This window comes from Astatotilapia calliptera, chromosome 13 (assembly GCF_964374335.1).
Source record: "Astatotilapia calliptera chromosome 13, fAstCal68.1, whole genome shotgun sequence".
Classification (NCBI taxonomy): Eukaryota; Metazoa; Chordata; class Actinopteri; order Cichliformes; family Cichlidae; genus Astatotilapia; species Astatotilapia calliptera.
The window spans coordinates 23,116,102-23,129,818 of record NC_137434.1 but is presented as its reverse complement, the minus strand read 5'-3'; the positions used below and the strand labels follow the sequence as shown (position 1 = coordinate 23,129,818).

Sequence of the window (13,717 nt, the reverse complement as noted above, 5' to 3'; positions counted from 1 at the left end):
TGACATCCTACATCACATATGTTCTTTGTTCCTTTATTACAACATTTGGTTGGCTTATGACCAAACAGCCATAGAGTATCTACTGCAGGTGGATGGACTGGTATTATTTGACATTTCTAAATGTATTAACCACAAACACATATTTATTCTATTTATACACATTTACATCTGTATACATTCTTTTATAGTATCTAAGTATCTATAGTAATTATTTTTAATCGCATAATATAACAAATACATTTTTGTAAAGAGTGGTTTTAGTGTATAAGACAAAACATGTAAATGTCTTCTAGTGCATGTTCTGCAGGTCATGAATAAGAGGTTCCTTTAAATGGTTTGTGCACTACTAATCCCCCCCATAAACACAAAACAATGGAATGGAAATTGGGAGTGTCGTAAAATGAAGGTAAATTGAATAAAACACAAAGGCTGAACAAAACAGTCAATCCATTTATCCCACATTAAATACATATTTTTGACCTTGTACTTAAAAAACAAAATTAGTATGTTTTAAGAAATTTTGGGGAACTCTTCAGTAATTGGGGCACCGAAAACATCTTAGTGAAAATGGAAAAGTGGAAAAATTAATTGTAATGATACAGGACTCCAGCATGTGTGGCATTCTGCAATGGCAACCAACCCAGGGCCCCAAAGATGCTAGCTAGTTTGAACAAAGCACATGAGACAAAAACACTGCACACACACACACACACACACACACACACACACACACACACACACACACACACACACACACACACACACACAGAGTTGAAGGCGGCTTAACGTACTTCATATAAAGTAGCCATTTCTAGTTTCGCCATTTTACTAAGAGTGGAATTAAAAAACTGTTAATGTGTAATGTGAATTATTACCCATCTCTGCTGGGTAAAGCTTCACTGAGCTTTTAAGCATTTTTCGGCTCATTGTTTGGGTTAAATACCCTTCAAACTGCTTTAGTTTACTGAGGGTACAACCAAACTAATACAAGTGTGAAATTGTGCTCAAAAATGACAATGTACGATATGTTGAGCATGTTTGTGCTCAGAGGGCGGGCTGCTTGCAAAAAAAATAAATACAAAAAAATAAAACTAACTAAAAATAAAATGCATACTATGGGTGAAAGACAGCGATTGGTTAAGATTAAGACCTGCAGTATTACCCACAATTATGTGAAGCATAACACAGATTGTAGGAGGTGGCATCATACACACACACACACACACACACACACACACACACACACACACACACACACACACACACACACACACACATATATATGCGTAGCACGGGGTTTATCATTGTTTAGTGTAAGCTATAGCACTGGGAAAGGAGTACTCACAAGTAGGACGAAACAAAATTGAAATTATAAAATTTGTAATACCATCTTTAGCTACCATATTAAAACACAATCCCACAGTTTTTAAAGTAAAATTGTCTCAGAAGTCTCAATTTTAGGGCTCCAAGAGCAGTGGAGTAGGGGTGTAAATGTAGCACATAAAAATATTAGTGTGAAAGTACCTGAGGGCAGCTAAAACCCTTTGTATACTTCCTGGCCAGTACCAAACAAAAAATATATTAGTGAGTGAAAACATGGGAAGCATAAGAGAGAGTTGCTAGAAACCAAAACAGAGGGAACAAGAGTGAATATTAGCCATCCACTGGTCACAAGATCAGAAACACAGCTTCAAATGAATGCTCTCATTGCTCTTTGTTATTTAATGTCTAGGGAACAATATCTTCAAGCATATGCATTTTTAAAGGGATTATTTTAATGATATCGTTGATTCTAGGGAAAATAACAAGCATCAAAAACCCAAGAAAAAAACATCTCAGTGCTTTTGAGATAAAACATATGCAACATATATACTAAGGAGCATGGACTGCTTTAAGTCTCTTGAAGACGTTTGACCTCTCATCCGAGAAGCTTCTTCAGTTCTTCAATTCAGAGCCTTATCAGATGAGAGGTGAAATGTCTTCAACAAACTTAAAGTCACAGTCCAGTCACTTTTCTTTCCAAGCTTCTCAGATTACTATGACCCAGATGACTGAGAACCTACACAGACATAAAACATAAAGAACCATGCAAACAGAAAAAACAGAAAGCTATAATTCAAAGTGGTTAAAATTTTCAGGAGACAGTGTGTGCTGAACTCTTGACGGCTACAAGACTCCTTTGCATGAAGGGTGCTCAATAAAATGTTCGAATGCATTCATTGTTAATGACAATTTTGTTTCCTGTCATCATTCCCCCTTTAAGTCCTTGCTCTCTTTCCTTTGCTCTTTCTGTCCCCTTCTTCCTCCTCCCTGTGCTCGCATTTCTCCCCTCTCTTCTTTTCCTTCCCTCTCCATCTTGACACAGTGCACTGAGCCTAATCGTGGATAATTGGGTGGGAGGGGCAGTGGGCTGGCCCTGCCTTTGTGTGCAAAGGGCAAGTGGTCAAGTTAATGGGGCCCTTGTGTCGAGCTGGGAGCACTCTGTCGCGCTCTTTTTCTCTGTTCGATCACTCACTTGGCCGGTCAATCTCAGTCTCTCAGTCAACTTCCCTTTTCTTTCAAGGCCGAAGCTTTTCCCTGCTGTTTCGATCTAGTTTCACCTCATTTCCAGCTGTTTCAATCTGCCTTTGCTCCCTGCCATTCAGCGTATCTTGTCCCATTTCTCGTTTTCCTCCTCCTCCTCTGCCTTTTTGTCTTTTTCCAGCCTTTGCCTTTCCCTCTCTGCTGCTGTCTGTAGTGTCTTTCTATCTCTCCTCTCCGCCTCTCCAGCAGAATGTTGGGGAGGAGAGAACAGACCTCTTTAAAATATCAAAAGACAGATCAGGAGGCCTCGTTGGTTGCCCCCCTTTCTACAAACTCTCCCCCCCCTTCTTCTGACAGATAAACAGAAGAGTGAGCCTGCAGGATTAGCTGCTGTGTACTCCCTTCCCTCCCTCCTTTATCCCTCTCTCTTTTCTTCCTGTGGAGGGGAAGACTGTTGACTGGGCTTGATATGTGTGCATGTGTGTGAGCGCATATGTGTGTGTTACCTTGTCTGCAGCCAGCTTAGCCTGCAGGAGGCCATTGTGTTTCAAACACAGTCCACAGATGATCTGGGCCTGGTGAAAACTAAGTACATTTGTGAACATTTAAGTCTAAATTTCAATAGTGAGACACAAATTTTCTATAGTGACCATTTATTCAGGAAAAATAACAAATATATCCCATCTAATAAAATCTATCTAAGAAGGATAAACTGTGTTTTTGTAATTGTTTTCTTGGTTTTTGTTGCATTGACATTTTAAAAGTACGTTTGTTTTGTATATGGATAAAGCAGTATATGGAAGCATTTAATACATGATATACTGGTACAGCATATTTTTTAAATTGACAAATTAAAGAGAAAGTCAGCATTTTGAAGCAAATGTGTTTATCTTTATTTGTCCACAAAAAAAGAAAAGAAACACCCACTCATAAATTTACACTGAAGAAGGAAAATACTGAATGGAGAAACTCACTACATAAGGCCATGTCCACATACATAAAAGTCATTACATTTTTATTGATATATCTGACATTTTATCTGAATATTATGCAATCAAAAAACTCAATTATAAAAACTCTTACAGCTATTCTTCCACACCACTAACAGGAGGCTCTGTACAAAGATCAATGGAAAAAACAAAAACCAACCTTACACTCTCACAAAGTACTGTGGACATGGCCTGCAAATTAACATTTTTTAAGGATTTCCCCATATTTCTGATATTAGGCAGCAAAATCAGAATAATGCCACCTGTCAGCAGTTTCTTGAATGTCTGTTGTCACAGTGAGAAGTGTTAAGTCTAAGCATTAGTATCATAAATACAGAACTGACGGTGTGTTCATGTTTGAAGGCGTCACAGGAGAAGATTTTGCCAGTAACACAGGCAATAATTTGGAAAGAAGCAGCACAGTAGCACAGAGGCCACAGTAAACAGTGATGCCTAATACCGAACTGGTAGCACTGGTGATGTCACACTAGACAGTGATGAAAACACTATATTCAGAATCAGCTGTGAGGACATTTATGTTATCCTACATATATGTGACATACACAGTAAACTGCAGTACAGAAGAAAGATAACATTACTAAATAACCTTTCAAATCTTTGCACTGGAAACAGTTTTGAATAATTGAAACCCCCCAAAACCACTAATAAACTGGCATTCTCTACCAGCAAATTCTTTTTTAATATGAACAATGTAAACACTGGCGACCAGGAGATTCTGCATAGCTTCTTGGCTGCTGTATAAGGTAATGAATCACAGTGAATTATGGAAACCCCCCTGCAGTGTTAGGTACAGCTTTAGATTTGAGTGACCCACTGGCACTTGCTGTTTTTTTGTAACGATAGCAGAAACAGGAAACAGGTGAATGCATGAGAAAAGACCTGAGTAGAGCAGCTGGGAAAAAATGCAGTAAGCAGCAGAAGTAAAAGCAATTATCATATTATTATCGTATTGATTTTGAGGGATGATTCCACAAAAAAATTTTTTTAATTTAAAATCCTCATCATCATCATCATTAAAATCACTGAGCTGTGTGTTGCTGTTCTCGTATTCTAGTCACATGAATACTAAAAAAGATATTTTTAGGTATTCTGTATTTGTGGCGCAGGGAAGGAAAGAAAAGAAACAAACCCTTTTCTGATTCATGAAATGGTAAAATATTTTTGTTCCACACAAGAAAAACTTAATTAACAAATAGGCCTACTGTTTAATAAAAGCAATGCGCTCAATAAATCATAGGCGTTTACATACAGCCATGTCACACTGAGAGATCTAAGCTGCTCCTGGCTGGCAGGACTTTAGATCAAGGTGCTGCAGTCACAGAGCATGGTGAACATGCCAGTTAGTAATAGCAGCAGATTGTCTTTACTTAGTGGAAATTGAGGGATAATTAATAAATCTACTTCACAAAAAAATACTAATATAATTTATTGATTCCACAGTTTCAGGGTCACTTATCAATAAATGCAAATGGTGATGTCATTATTTGTGTATGTATTTCTTCTCTCTTTAGATACACACACATGTCCTGAAGGTTCAAACCAGTAGCTGTTATGTTTCATATCTTTGCACTGTCGGTAACTGTTTTGAGTGCAGCCTGCTGAAAATATGCAGCTGAGGATGACAAGTAAGTCTGATTAATAATTTCATCAACAGCATTTTGATTTTTTTTTAAACAAAATACCAGTCAAGCAGAAGTTTCAGGTACTCAGAACAAATGTCTGTTGTACAGTTAAAACACAGAATATATCATCAACAGAGCTTTGAAAATGCAATTTTGTTGTATCAAATCCAATCTGTAGCTCGTTAGTCTGAACGTGCATAATATGCAAATGCAATGTAGAAAATAAATTCTTAATATTGACCTCTGACTGGGATGAATGAGTTGCATTTAAAGACATTAAAACAGGAAAGAGAGGAAGCTGTGAGCAGCCTGTAACAGTTAATGAAGTAGAGCAGGCCTCCATGCTGAGGCCAGAAACACAGCGGCATGGATTAATGCTGACTAAGTTTAATCGGGGCAACTGACTGAACAACTGCCACCTGTATCAGGAACGATGGAGAAAATGTCAGTGCAACTGACTGATTGAATAGCTGGTTAACTGACTAAGCAACTAACTGGCTAGTGAAGGTCACTAAAGGTCTGACACAGTACTCAAAGGTTACCTGGTTGGCCAGATGACAGTTTAGCAATGTGATCCCCTTTCTTGGATGAAAGATTAAGAAAAGGGATGAGTAACAGGCTGACTAGAGCTTAGATGTTTGGTCAATTACAAGAATGGCAGGCCACCTGGTTAAAGGGATGGCTGGTGAGAGACTACTTTTAGATGGACAGTAGCTTTTTGATGCTAAATTAAAATATCTAGCAAGTAATACAAAGGAACTGTATACAGTTAAAGGCTCACTTGTTCTGTATTACTGAGTGAGGCTGACAGGTTGGGGTCCTTTGGTCAATGTGATTAGGTGAGGATAGTGGATATTCTCATCGTATACTTCTTTTCCCTCCCTCAGCATCTGAAAAACACAAAACATAGAAAACAATAAATAAACAGGCCAAAAACCTTACAGAAATTCTTATTAGATATTCATTCAGGATTCTGTTTCATTTCTGACACCAGTGTGTTAAAGAAAAGAAAAGAAAAGAAAAGAAAAGACTGACTATATTAATTAAATGTATACATAAATTCAAATACTGAACATTTTATATGAGACACATACACGGAAAGTTAACAGGAAATAAAAACACCTTAAAAGCACCTATATCCATTACATTCGGCAGTTTATTAGATATAACTTGCTACAAATAATAATAACAATAATAATAATAACAACATCTCAAAGGCGCTGTACTAGATTGAGATCAGATGAACTCATTGACATATTGAAAAACAGTTTGAATTGATATGATCTTTGTGATGTGCAAGCAGCCATCAGAAGATGTGCACACTGCGGTCATAAAAAGATACATGGTCTGTGGCATTTAAATGATGCTCAGTTGGGGCCCAAGGTGTCTAAAGAAAATTACAAAATCACCAGCCTGAACTGTTTCTACAAACCATGCTTTCATATTGTTTAGGCCAAATTGTCCCATCGTCCGAACCAGGCAATGTTTTTCCAAACTTCTAATCTTTAATTTTGCTGTATTCGTAAATGTTAGCCTTGGTTCCCTGTTCATAGCTGACAGGAGGAGCACCTGGAATGGTCTTCTGCTGCTGTAGCCCATCTGCCTCAAGCTGTGTGTTCAGAGATGCTCTTCTGCGTACCTTGGTTGTAACGAGTGGTTATTTGAGTTGCTGTGATTTTTCTATAAGCTTGAAGCAGGCTGCCCTTTCTCCTTTGACACTTCACATCAAGAAGATATTTTTGCTCAGAGAAACGCCAACAGGATATTTTTTCTTTTGTGGGTGATTCTCTGTAAACCCTACAGAATGTTGTGTGGAAAATCCCCATACTCATACCAGCCCATGTGGTAAAAACAACCATGTCATATTTAAAGTAATTGAAATTACATGTTTTCTTCAATCTGATGCTAATATTCAGGAGTTGGTCATTTGTGCATAAAGGATAATCTATCTATTAACTGACAAACTGTTCCTACTCCAATATGAATACCCCCTACACATATATACACTGTTTCACACAGACAGCCTTGTGGGGTTCCCCCCTGGTGCCCACTCAGTGCCCTTTTAAGCAGACTTGGCAGTTTGTGCATGCACCAGCTAATCAGCTCACTTAGTGTCTGGCCAAATGATCAGAGGCTTATGAAAGTGAGTTTAGTGGGTCTGCTCATGTGAGAGTGTTTGACTGTCTATGTGTGTGCCTGTCTGTGTGTACAGGGTGAGAACAGGATAGTCGAGAACTGTGTGAAAAGGACTCTTCATAACAAGCAAAAACTGAGACTGACCTCAGATTCGTTCCCGTCAGTTGCAAGCAAGTGCTCTGAAAGTAACCCAAGCCTACTTACATCGCAAACTCAAATACTGATTATGTGCTGTTCTTACAACAAATTAAGCTATTTTGCAGCACTCGTGAAAATCATGATCCTGTGGTTTGGGTGGGTGGGGGGGGGGGGGGGTTTAATTTACAATTCACATTTGAAACCTAAAAAAATATAATTAATTTGACCCAATGTCATAAAGCCATGAGGTTGTTTTATTCATGACATTTTGCCTTGTTATGTGATAGTGATAGAAAGAGTCAGGAGGAAGGCGTAGCAAGGATGATATTCAACAATGGGCCCACAGCAGAATCGAACCAACATTGCAGGGGTTTTCTCCATATCACAATTGTAAAGCCATATTTTTAAAAAAACAATGTCTAAAAGAGATTTTTTTGACTTCTGCTCTGAAGAAGGGTGCTGTGAAATCTGAGTCCCTACAGGCCATCTGATTTAGTTATCTGATTTTAGACTGACACAATAACCTACCAGCTTTCAGCTGCTATATGCTGCAACTTCACCAACAATACAGTATGTTTAAGGTTAAAATATGTTCAACCACACATTCCTTGTACCTTTTTGACTTAGTGTTTTTTAAACTGTTTTTTTTTTCTCTTATATCTCATCACAGAAAAAGTGTTTAGTGCTTATTCATTGGTCTTTGTTAGACGTCCACGTCAGCTGTACAGAGGAATATAATTTGACAAAGATGCTCTTGTATATATCCTGCAGGAGACGTTGGTGTCACTTTAATGGCTTGCTTGGCACACCTCTCTCATCACACGTCATTCCCGCACCTTGACTTATAAAATATGCAATGCTAACTCGACACCATCTCTTCTCGTGCTTCTTTTTCCTTTTTGTTGAAGATGAACAATCAGCTCCAGCCTGCCCCCCACTCTCTCCTTTGGTCCCTCCCTTCTCTCCCTCCCCTTATATGTGTTATCTTCCTGTAGCCATCCCTCCAGGCACCGGCCCGTAGTTCAACCTGTGACCCTTGAAGAGAGAGAGAGTCAGTGAGAAAGAGGGTGGCAGGGAGACCGAAAGCAGACGACCCAGGGGGTGGTTGGGCGTGGATGGGCAGCTGCCTGCCCCCTCTACTAAGCCTGCTATGGGGACTACAACCAGCATTCACATTCAAATTCTACCAGGCAGAAGGAAAAGGGAAGCGATAGATTGCGGGATGGAGGGATAGAGAGGGAAGGATGGAGGGATCGAGAAGAAGGGGGGGGGGGCTTAACACGGTGAGGGCTGAGAGCTCGCAGAGGTGAAAAGTTTAACAAGCAAAGCTGTTCCTCCTGATCGCAGGCCGCCTAATCAGCTTCATGGGTGGCTGGCTAAATCGGCTCTCAACTCGACCCCCCACCCCACCTTCCCTGAAATCTTTTTTTCTTTATTATTTTCTTTCCAAGGTGCAAGTCATTTATTTTATTGCCACTTTCGGCCCAGCTTCTGCCTCCCTCTTCTTTTTTTCCCCTTTATTCTTGCCCTGCTTGTGCAGACCAAAAAAACAGTGAACAAGGTGGAACAAGAGGAAGGAGGGGGCTCTGAGACAAGGGAAGCTGGGATGAACCGGATGTCTGGGGTCTCTCTCAGCAGGATTAGGAAACAGAGAATGAGGGATTGGGTGGATGGAGAGATGAGTTGAAGAAGGGATAGAAGGACAGGCTTGAATAAATAGAGAAGTGGGTCGTGATGTAGGAAATGGGAAGATAGAGGGGAACAGAGGGAGGGAGACTGGAGAAGGGTGAAGGAAGATATGTCGGAGAATTGGGGGGGGGGGGGGGGGGGTTAAGTCAGGCAGCCGAGGGGGGAGAGAGGAGGAAGAGAAAAACAGAGGCCCCGAAAAAGGAGGCAGGGAAGAGAGTGCAAGTCCACGGACACAGTGGGGATACTATTTATGCATGTGAGGGAGACGGGGGATGTACACATATGCACACACTCTCTCTCTTTCTGTGTGTGTATGTGTGTGTGTACGAGTGAAATTAAAATTCATGACTCTCTCTTCACAACCATTTGAGTAACAAGATTAAGATGGCGGGTTAGAAAATAGTGCTGGCATTATCAGTCTGCTTGCAGTCCCTCCAGCTGCTTGCCTCTCTATTCCACAACAGTGGGGATAAGAGGATAACGCAGCTAGCCCTGTCTGCCTGTCCTAGCACACGCCTTACACTTTAACACACACACACGCACACAAACACACACAGATCTTAAGAAACACTACCATTGCACAACGGGCCTGCCTGCCTGCTTGCCTGCCTGCTGTCAGCAGTCCCTTGAGTGTGTTTGTGTCAGAGGGTGAAAGTGTGTGCATGTTTGGAAAACTGCAGAGTAGCGAGCTGGGGGTCTGGAGAAGGTTTGTAAAGAATTGCTAAAAAACCCTCCCTTCTCTTTCTCTTCACACAAACACATGCAAAGCAAACATTACAACTGGCAGTATATTCCAAACAAAATCTGACAAGTGCCGAACCTGGCACAAAGAGGAAGGACAGAATATTCATAGCTACTGGGAGTACACGCTTAACAGCATCTGTGCCAGATGGAGAAGCTTATGACTCAACTCAAAGCACCAAAATGATAGAAATATAATTAGGAATTATACTTACATTATGTTACTGTCTTAAAACTGTTTGGTTTCAGTAAGTTTGGACTTTGACTTTAGTGTGCTGCCAACTTGTCATTTACTTAAATCTCTGTCCAAATTTTGACTAACACCTAATATTAATACACATTTTTTCCCATCAGATTTATAAAGGCAATGAAGCAAGAACGAACAAAATGGAATGATATGCAAGAAATGGTCAAGTGTGTCAGTGAGGTGGGCTATAGCAGTGCCCCGAAAGGATGGTTGTTCATTTTTAGGTGAAAAGCAAGGTTTTAGACTTCAGGCAATTACTACTTGAAGTCTAGACATCAACAAATGCTGCATTTCCTTCCCTGAGATGCTGTGCTAGGCCTTTACTGCAGCTACCTTCAGTTGTTTACGTGTCTTTCATGCCTTCAGTTTTGTCTTTAGTAACTGAAGAGCATACTCTATTGGGTTGATATACTTTCGAATTCACCCTGCTACTTCTATCAATAGTCACATCATCACTAAAACTGCTAATCTGATTCCATTGCCATCCATACTGCCCATGCCATTACATTGCCTCCAGCATGGTTGAGAGATCATGTTTGTATGGTTTCAATAATGAATTGTTTCCTTCTCCATACTTTTCTCTTTTCATGGTTCTGGTACAATTTAATCTTGGTTTCATCTGTTTAAGGACTCTTTTCAGAAAGGAAGGATGTTAGATGTATTCTAAACCTTCTTGTTCTTGAGTGTAACCAGCAGTTTGCACTTTGCTGTAAACTCCCAGTAAAGGCGTTGTGAAGGCATCTCTTAAATGTAGACCCTGATAAATATATTCCTACGTCCTCAAGACTGTTATTATCTTGGTTAGATGTTTTCAAGTTGTTTTTATAAACCAAGGAAATAATTCTTCATGAATGTTTATTCATTTATTTATTTTGAGCTTAATGATGCGCTCTCCCACTTGCACTGTCATCTCTTCAGTCTCATATTTAAAATATAGTGGAAAGTTACTTTAAAAATGTCAATGCTTTCAATCAATATGCTTAATTAGATATTATGTCTGCTTGATGTGAATAGGCCTCACCTGGCCATAAAACTGTCTGTCAGTCAATTGCCCAATTACTTTTGAGACTCTGAAGGAACTCTTTATAAGAATGGTTGAAAATGTTAAACAGGTAATACAAAATGCTAGTAAAGCCCGTGAAACTAAAGCTGAAAGTTTTTGGGGTTTTTTTTGTAAAAGCTGTGGTGGCACACTGAAGCAAAAAAGTGTGTCCTTGTCCAACAAATGGCCTAACTGCACCAGCTTGTGTGTTGGAAATGGCGAGGTGAAAATTGCATTCATTTTGTACTTCAAAATGAACAAGTAAGTGAAGGGGTTTTTTTTCTGTTTTTATTATAGTTCCATTTTTATTATTTTCAATATTAGAATCATATTACATTTTTCTGCAAAACAGTTAAATAGAGCTACAAATTACTTGGTGGGGGAGACACTGGTATTGTAGCACCAGGCTTTTATCGTTAACTGATAAAAGTGGGACAATGTCTCTTGGCCAAAAAATAAATATAAGGAGTAATGCAACAAATTACTTTCTACAAGAAGTAAATAAGTAATGTAATGCATTACTTTTGTAAAAGGTTATATGTAATATGTTACTTTCATGAAGCAGACTTCAGCACCAACTGTATATAGCCACATGCTTATTCTGGACAAAAAAAAAGGTTTACAATACACTATGCAGTGAAAGAGTGTCCTTTAACGTCCCTCTGGTGGATATGTCTTTGAAAGAAACTGAAAGAAATTCTATACTGTGGTTCACTGTTAGCTGTGATATGCATTTTTCTTCTCTTCTAAACCAATCACTGAAAACAAATATAGCAGGAGTAATCTGTAGTGCAAATTAGTAGCAGCTGTTCATTTGTGTGTGTGTGTGTGTGTGTGTGTGTGTGTGTGTGTGTGTGTGTGTGTGTGTGTGTGTGTGTGTGTGTGTGTGTGTGTGTGGAGGTAGTTTGTGTTTTGCAGTGATATCATCATCATCGTGTGGAGCGTGTGTTTGTGTGTAATGTCTAGCCAATATGCTGTCTGAGTGATGTCTGGTTTGTGTGGGATAGTGATATAGCTTGTTTCTTAGTGTGTGTGTGTGTGTGTGTGTGTGTGTGTGTGTGTGTGTGTGTGTGTGTGTGTGTGTGTGTGTGTGTGTGTGTGTGTGCGTGTGTGTCTAGAATGGTCAGTCAATCCACACAGGGGTTGTTCTGAGTGTTCATCAGAAGATAAGCAGGGGAGACTTAATCACCTTCAGATGTGAGGGGGGCACTTCAAGTTGCCCTGATATCCAAACACAGCACCTGACCCTGCTGTGTGCGTGTGTGACAGTGTACTAATGTATGCATATCACGTAGCAATAAGTGTGTATTTCAAGAGTGACCTGAATGTTCACACAGTCCTCTTGGATTCCAAAGAAAAGAGGAAAAAGCACATTTAAAAATGTTACTATTAACAGTGTGCACACACTGGTGTCTCAGAGACATACAAGAGCGAAAACAGGATGTCAACCACCTTGTGACTAGAAGGGGGGAAAAGGTGGTTGCGTTTTCTTATTTGCTGTCGGACACAATTGCAAGTAGTTGCTGCGATCAGCTGGTGGCACAGAGGGTCAATGTGTGCAGAGGTGTGCAGACAACGTGTCTTCAAATAACTGCGGCCCGACTCAGACTGACTGCAATCGCTCACAGACAGATTGGTTAATGTTCGCAAATAATTGCGGTCTACTTTATAAATGCACACAGATTGTCAACACCTTGTAATCAATCTGAGTTAGTCTGCACCGATTACAAATTGTCTGCAAGATCTCTCTGAAAGAGAGGACTCGACTTAGCTGGTTATATTTCTATATTAAAGTAGGGTTGCTGAGCACCTACATCATTGTGCAGTTAAATCACCTTTAATAAGCAACTAAATTACTATTTGTAGAGGCAGTTTCAAATCTATGAGAAGTGGAACAAGTCAAAAATGCAGCGAGCCATTTAAAATAGTGAACTGAATACCTGGCTAGTAGAGCCACGTGAAAACACAACAACTATATAAATGGCTCATGAGTGCTCCCCCATATTTGCAGTTTTTAAGCAATTTATTACAGTTAATCACCATATTATCACAAACTGATGGCATGTAATTACCAACTCGAGTCCATTCGGTTGCAAACTAATTGCCTTCATGATGCATTAAAGTTGCTATAATTTTATCTCTTTAAATTCTGCATTCGGTGTAAGACAACACCCACTGAAATCCCACCAAAGCTATTCATTTCTTCCTATATATCCCTTTTAATGCATCCCTCTCTCCCTGCTTGTTTCTTTCCCACTCGTCACTTTTTTCACTATAATTTTGGTAATTTTCTTTATAGCTTTAGCTATTCCCACTCCACCTGAGAGTAGAACCACCAGAACTATACAAAATCATATTATACATTAATATCTATAACAAAAAACATGCTTGCTAGTTCCAATTAGTTGTGTACAGTTTCAAGTTTTAAAGGCCACCAGCCGGTAACAGACACCAAAATTTTAATTGGCTGGAGTGATGTGATCAAAGGTACAGTGGTGAACTTTACTTTCTCAGATGTGGATTGTGACATTATGCCATGTAATTGTAAAATGTTGAGTCAGTCCCTTCT

The 13,717-nt window shown here is 39.6% G+C and overlaps 1 protein-coding gene across 4 annotated transcripts in view; it reads right to left on the bottom strand.

The window, feature by feature from the left end:
* Nucleotides 1–3,392: 3,392 nt before the first annotated feature.
* Nucleotides 3,393–13,717, bottom strand: part of camkmt (calmodulin-lysine N-methyltransferase) — a 116,617-nt gene continuing 106,292 nt past the window's right edge. For 3 of the 4 annotated variants that reach the window (XM_026189212.2, XM_026189211.2, XM_026189214.2), the window contains one exon: nucleotides 3,393–6,045. In XM_026189212.2, the coding sequence (XP_026044997.1) occupies nucleotides 5,947–6,045 (99 nt within the window). In that variant the 3' untranslated portion in view covers nucleotides 3,393–5,946. The remainder of the gene's footprint in view (nucleotides 6,046–13,717) is intronic. The other variant, XM_026189216.2, reaches the window with a different exon arrangement.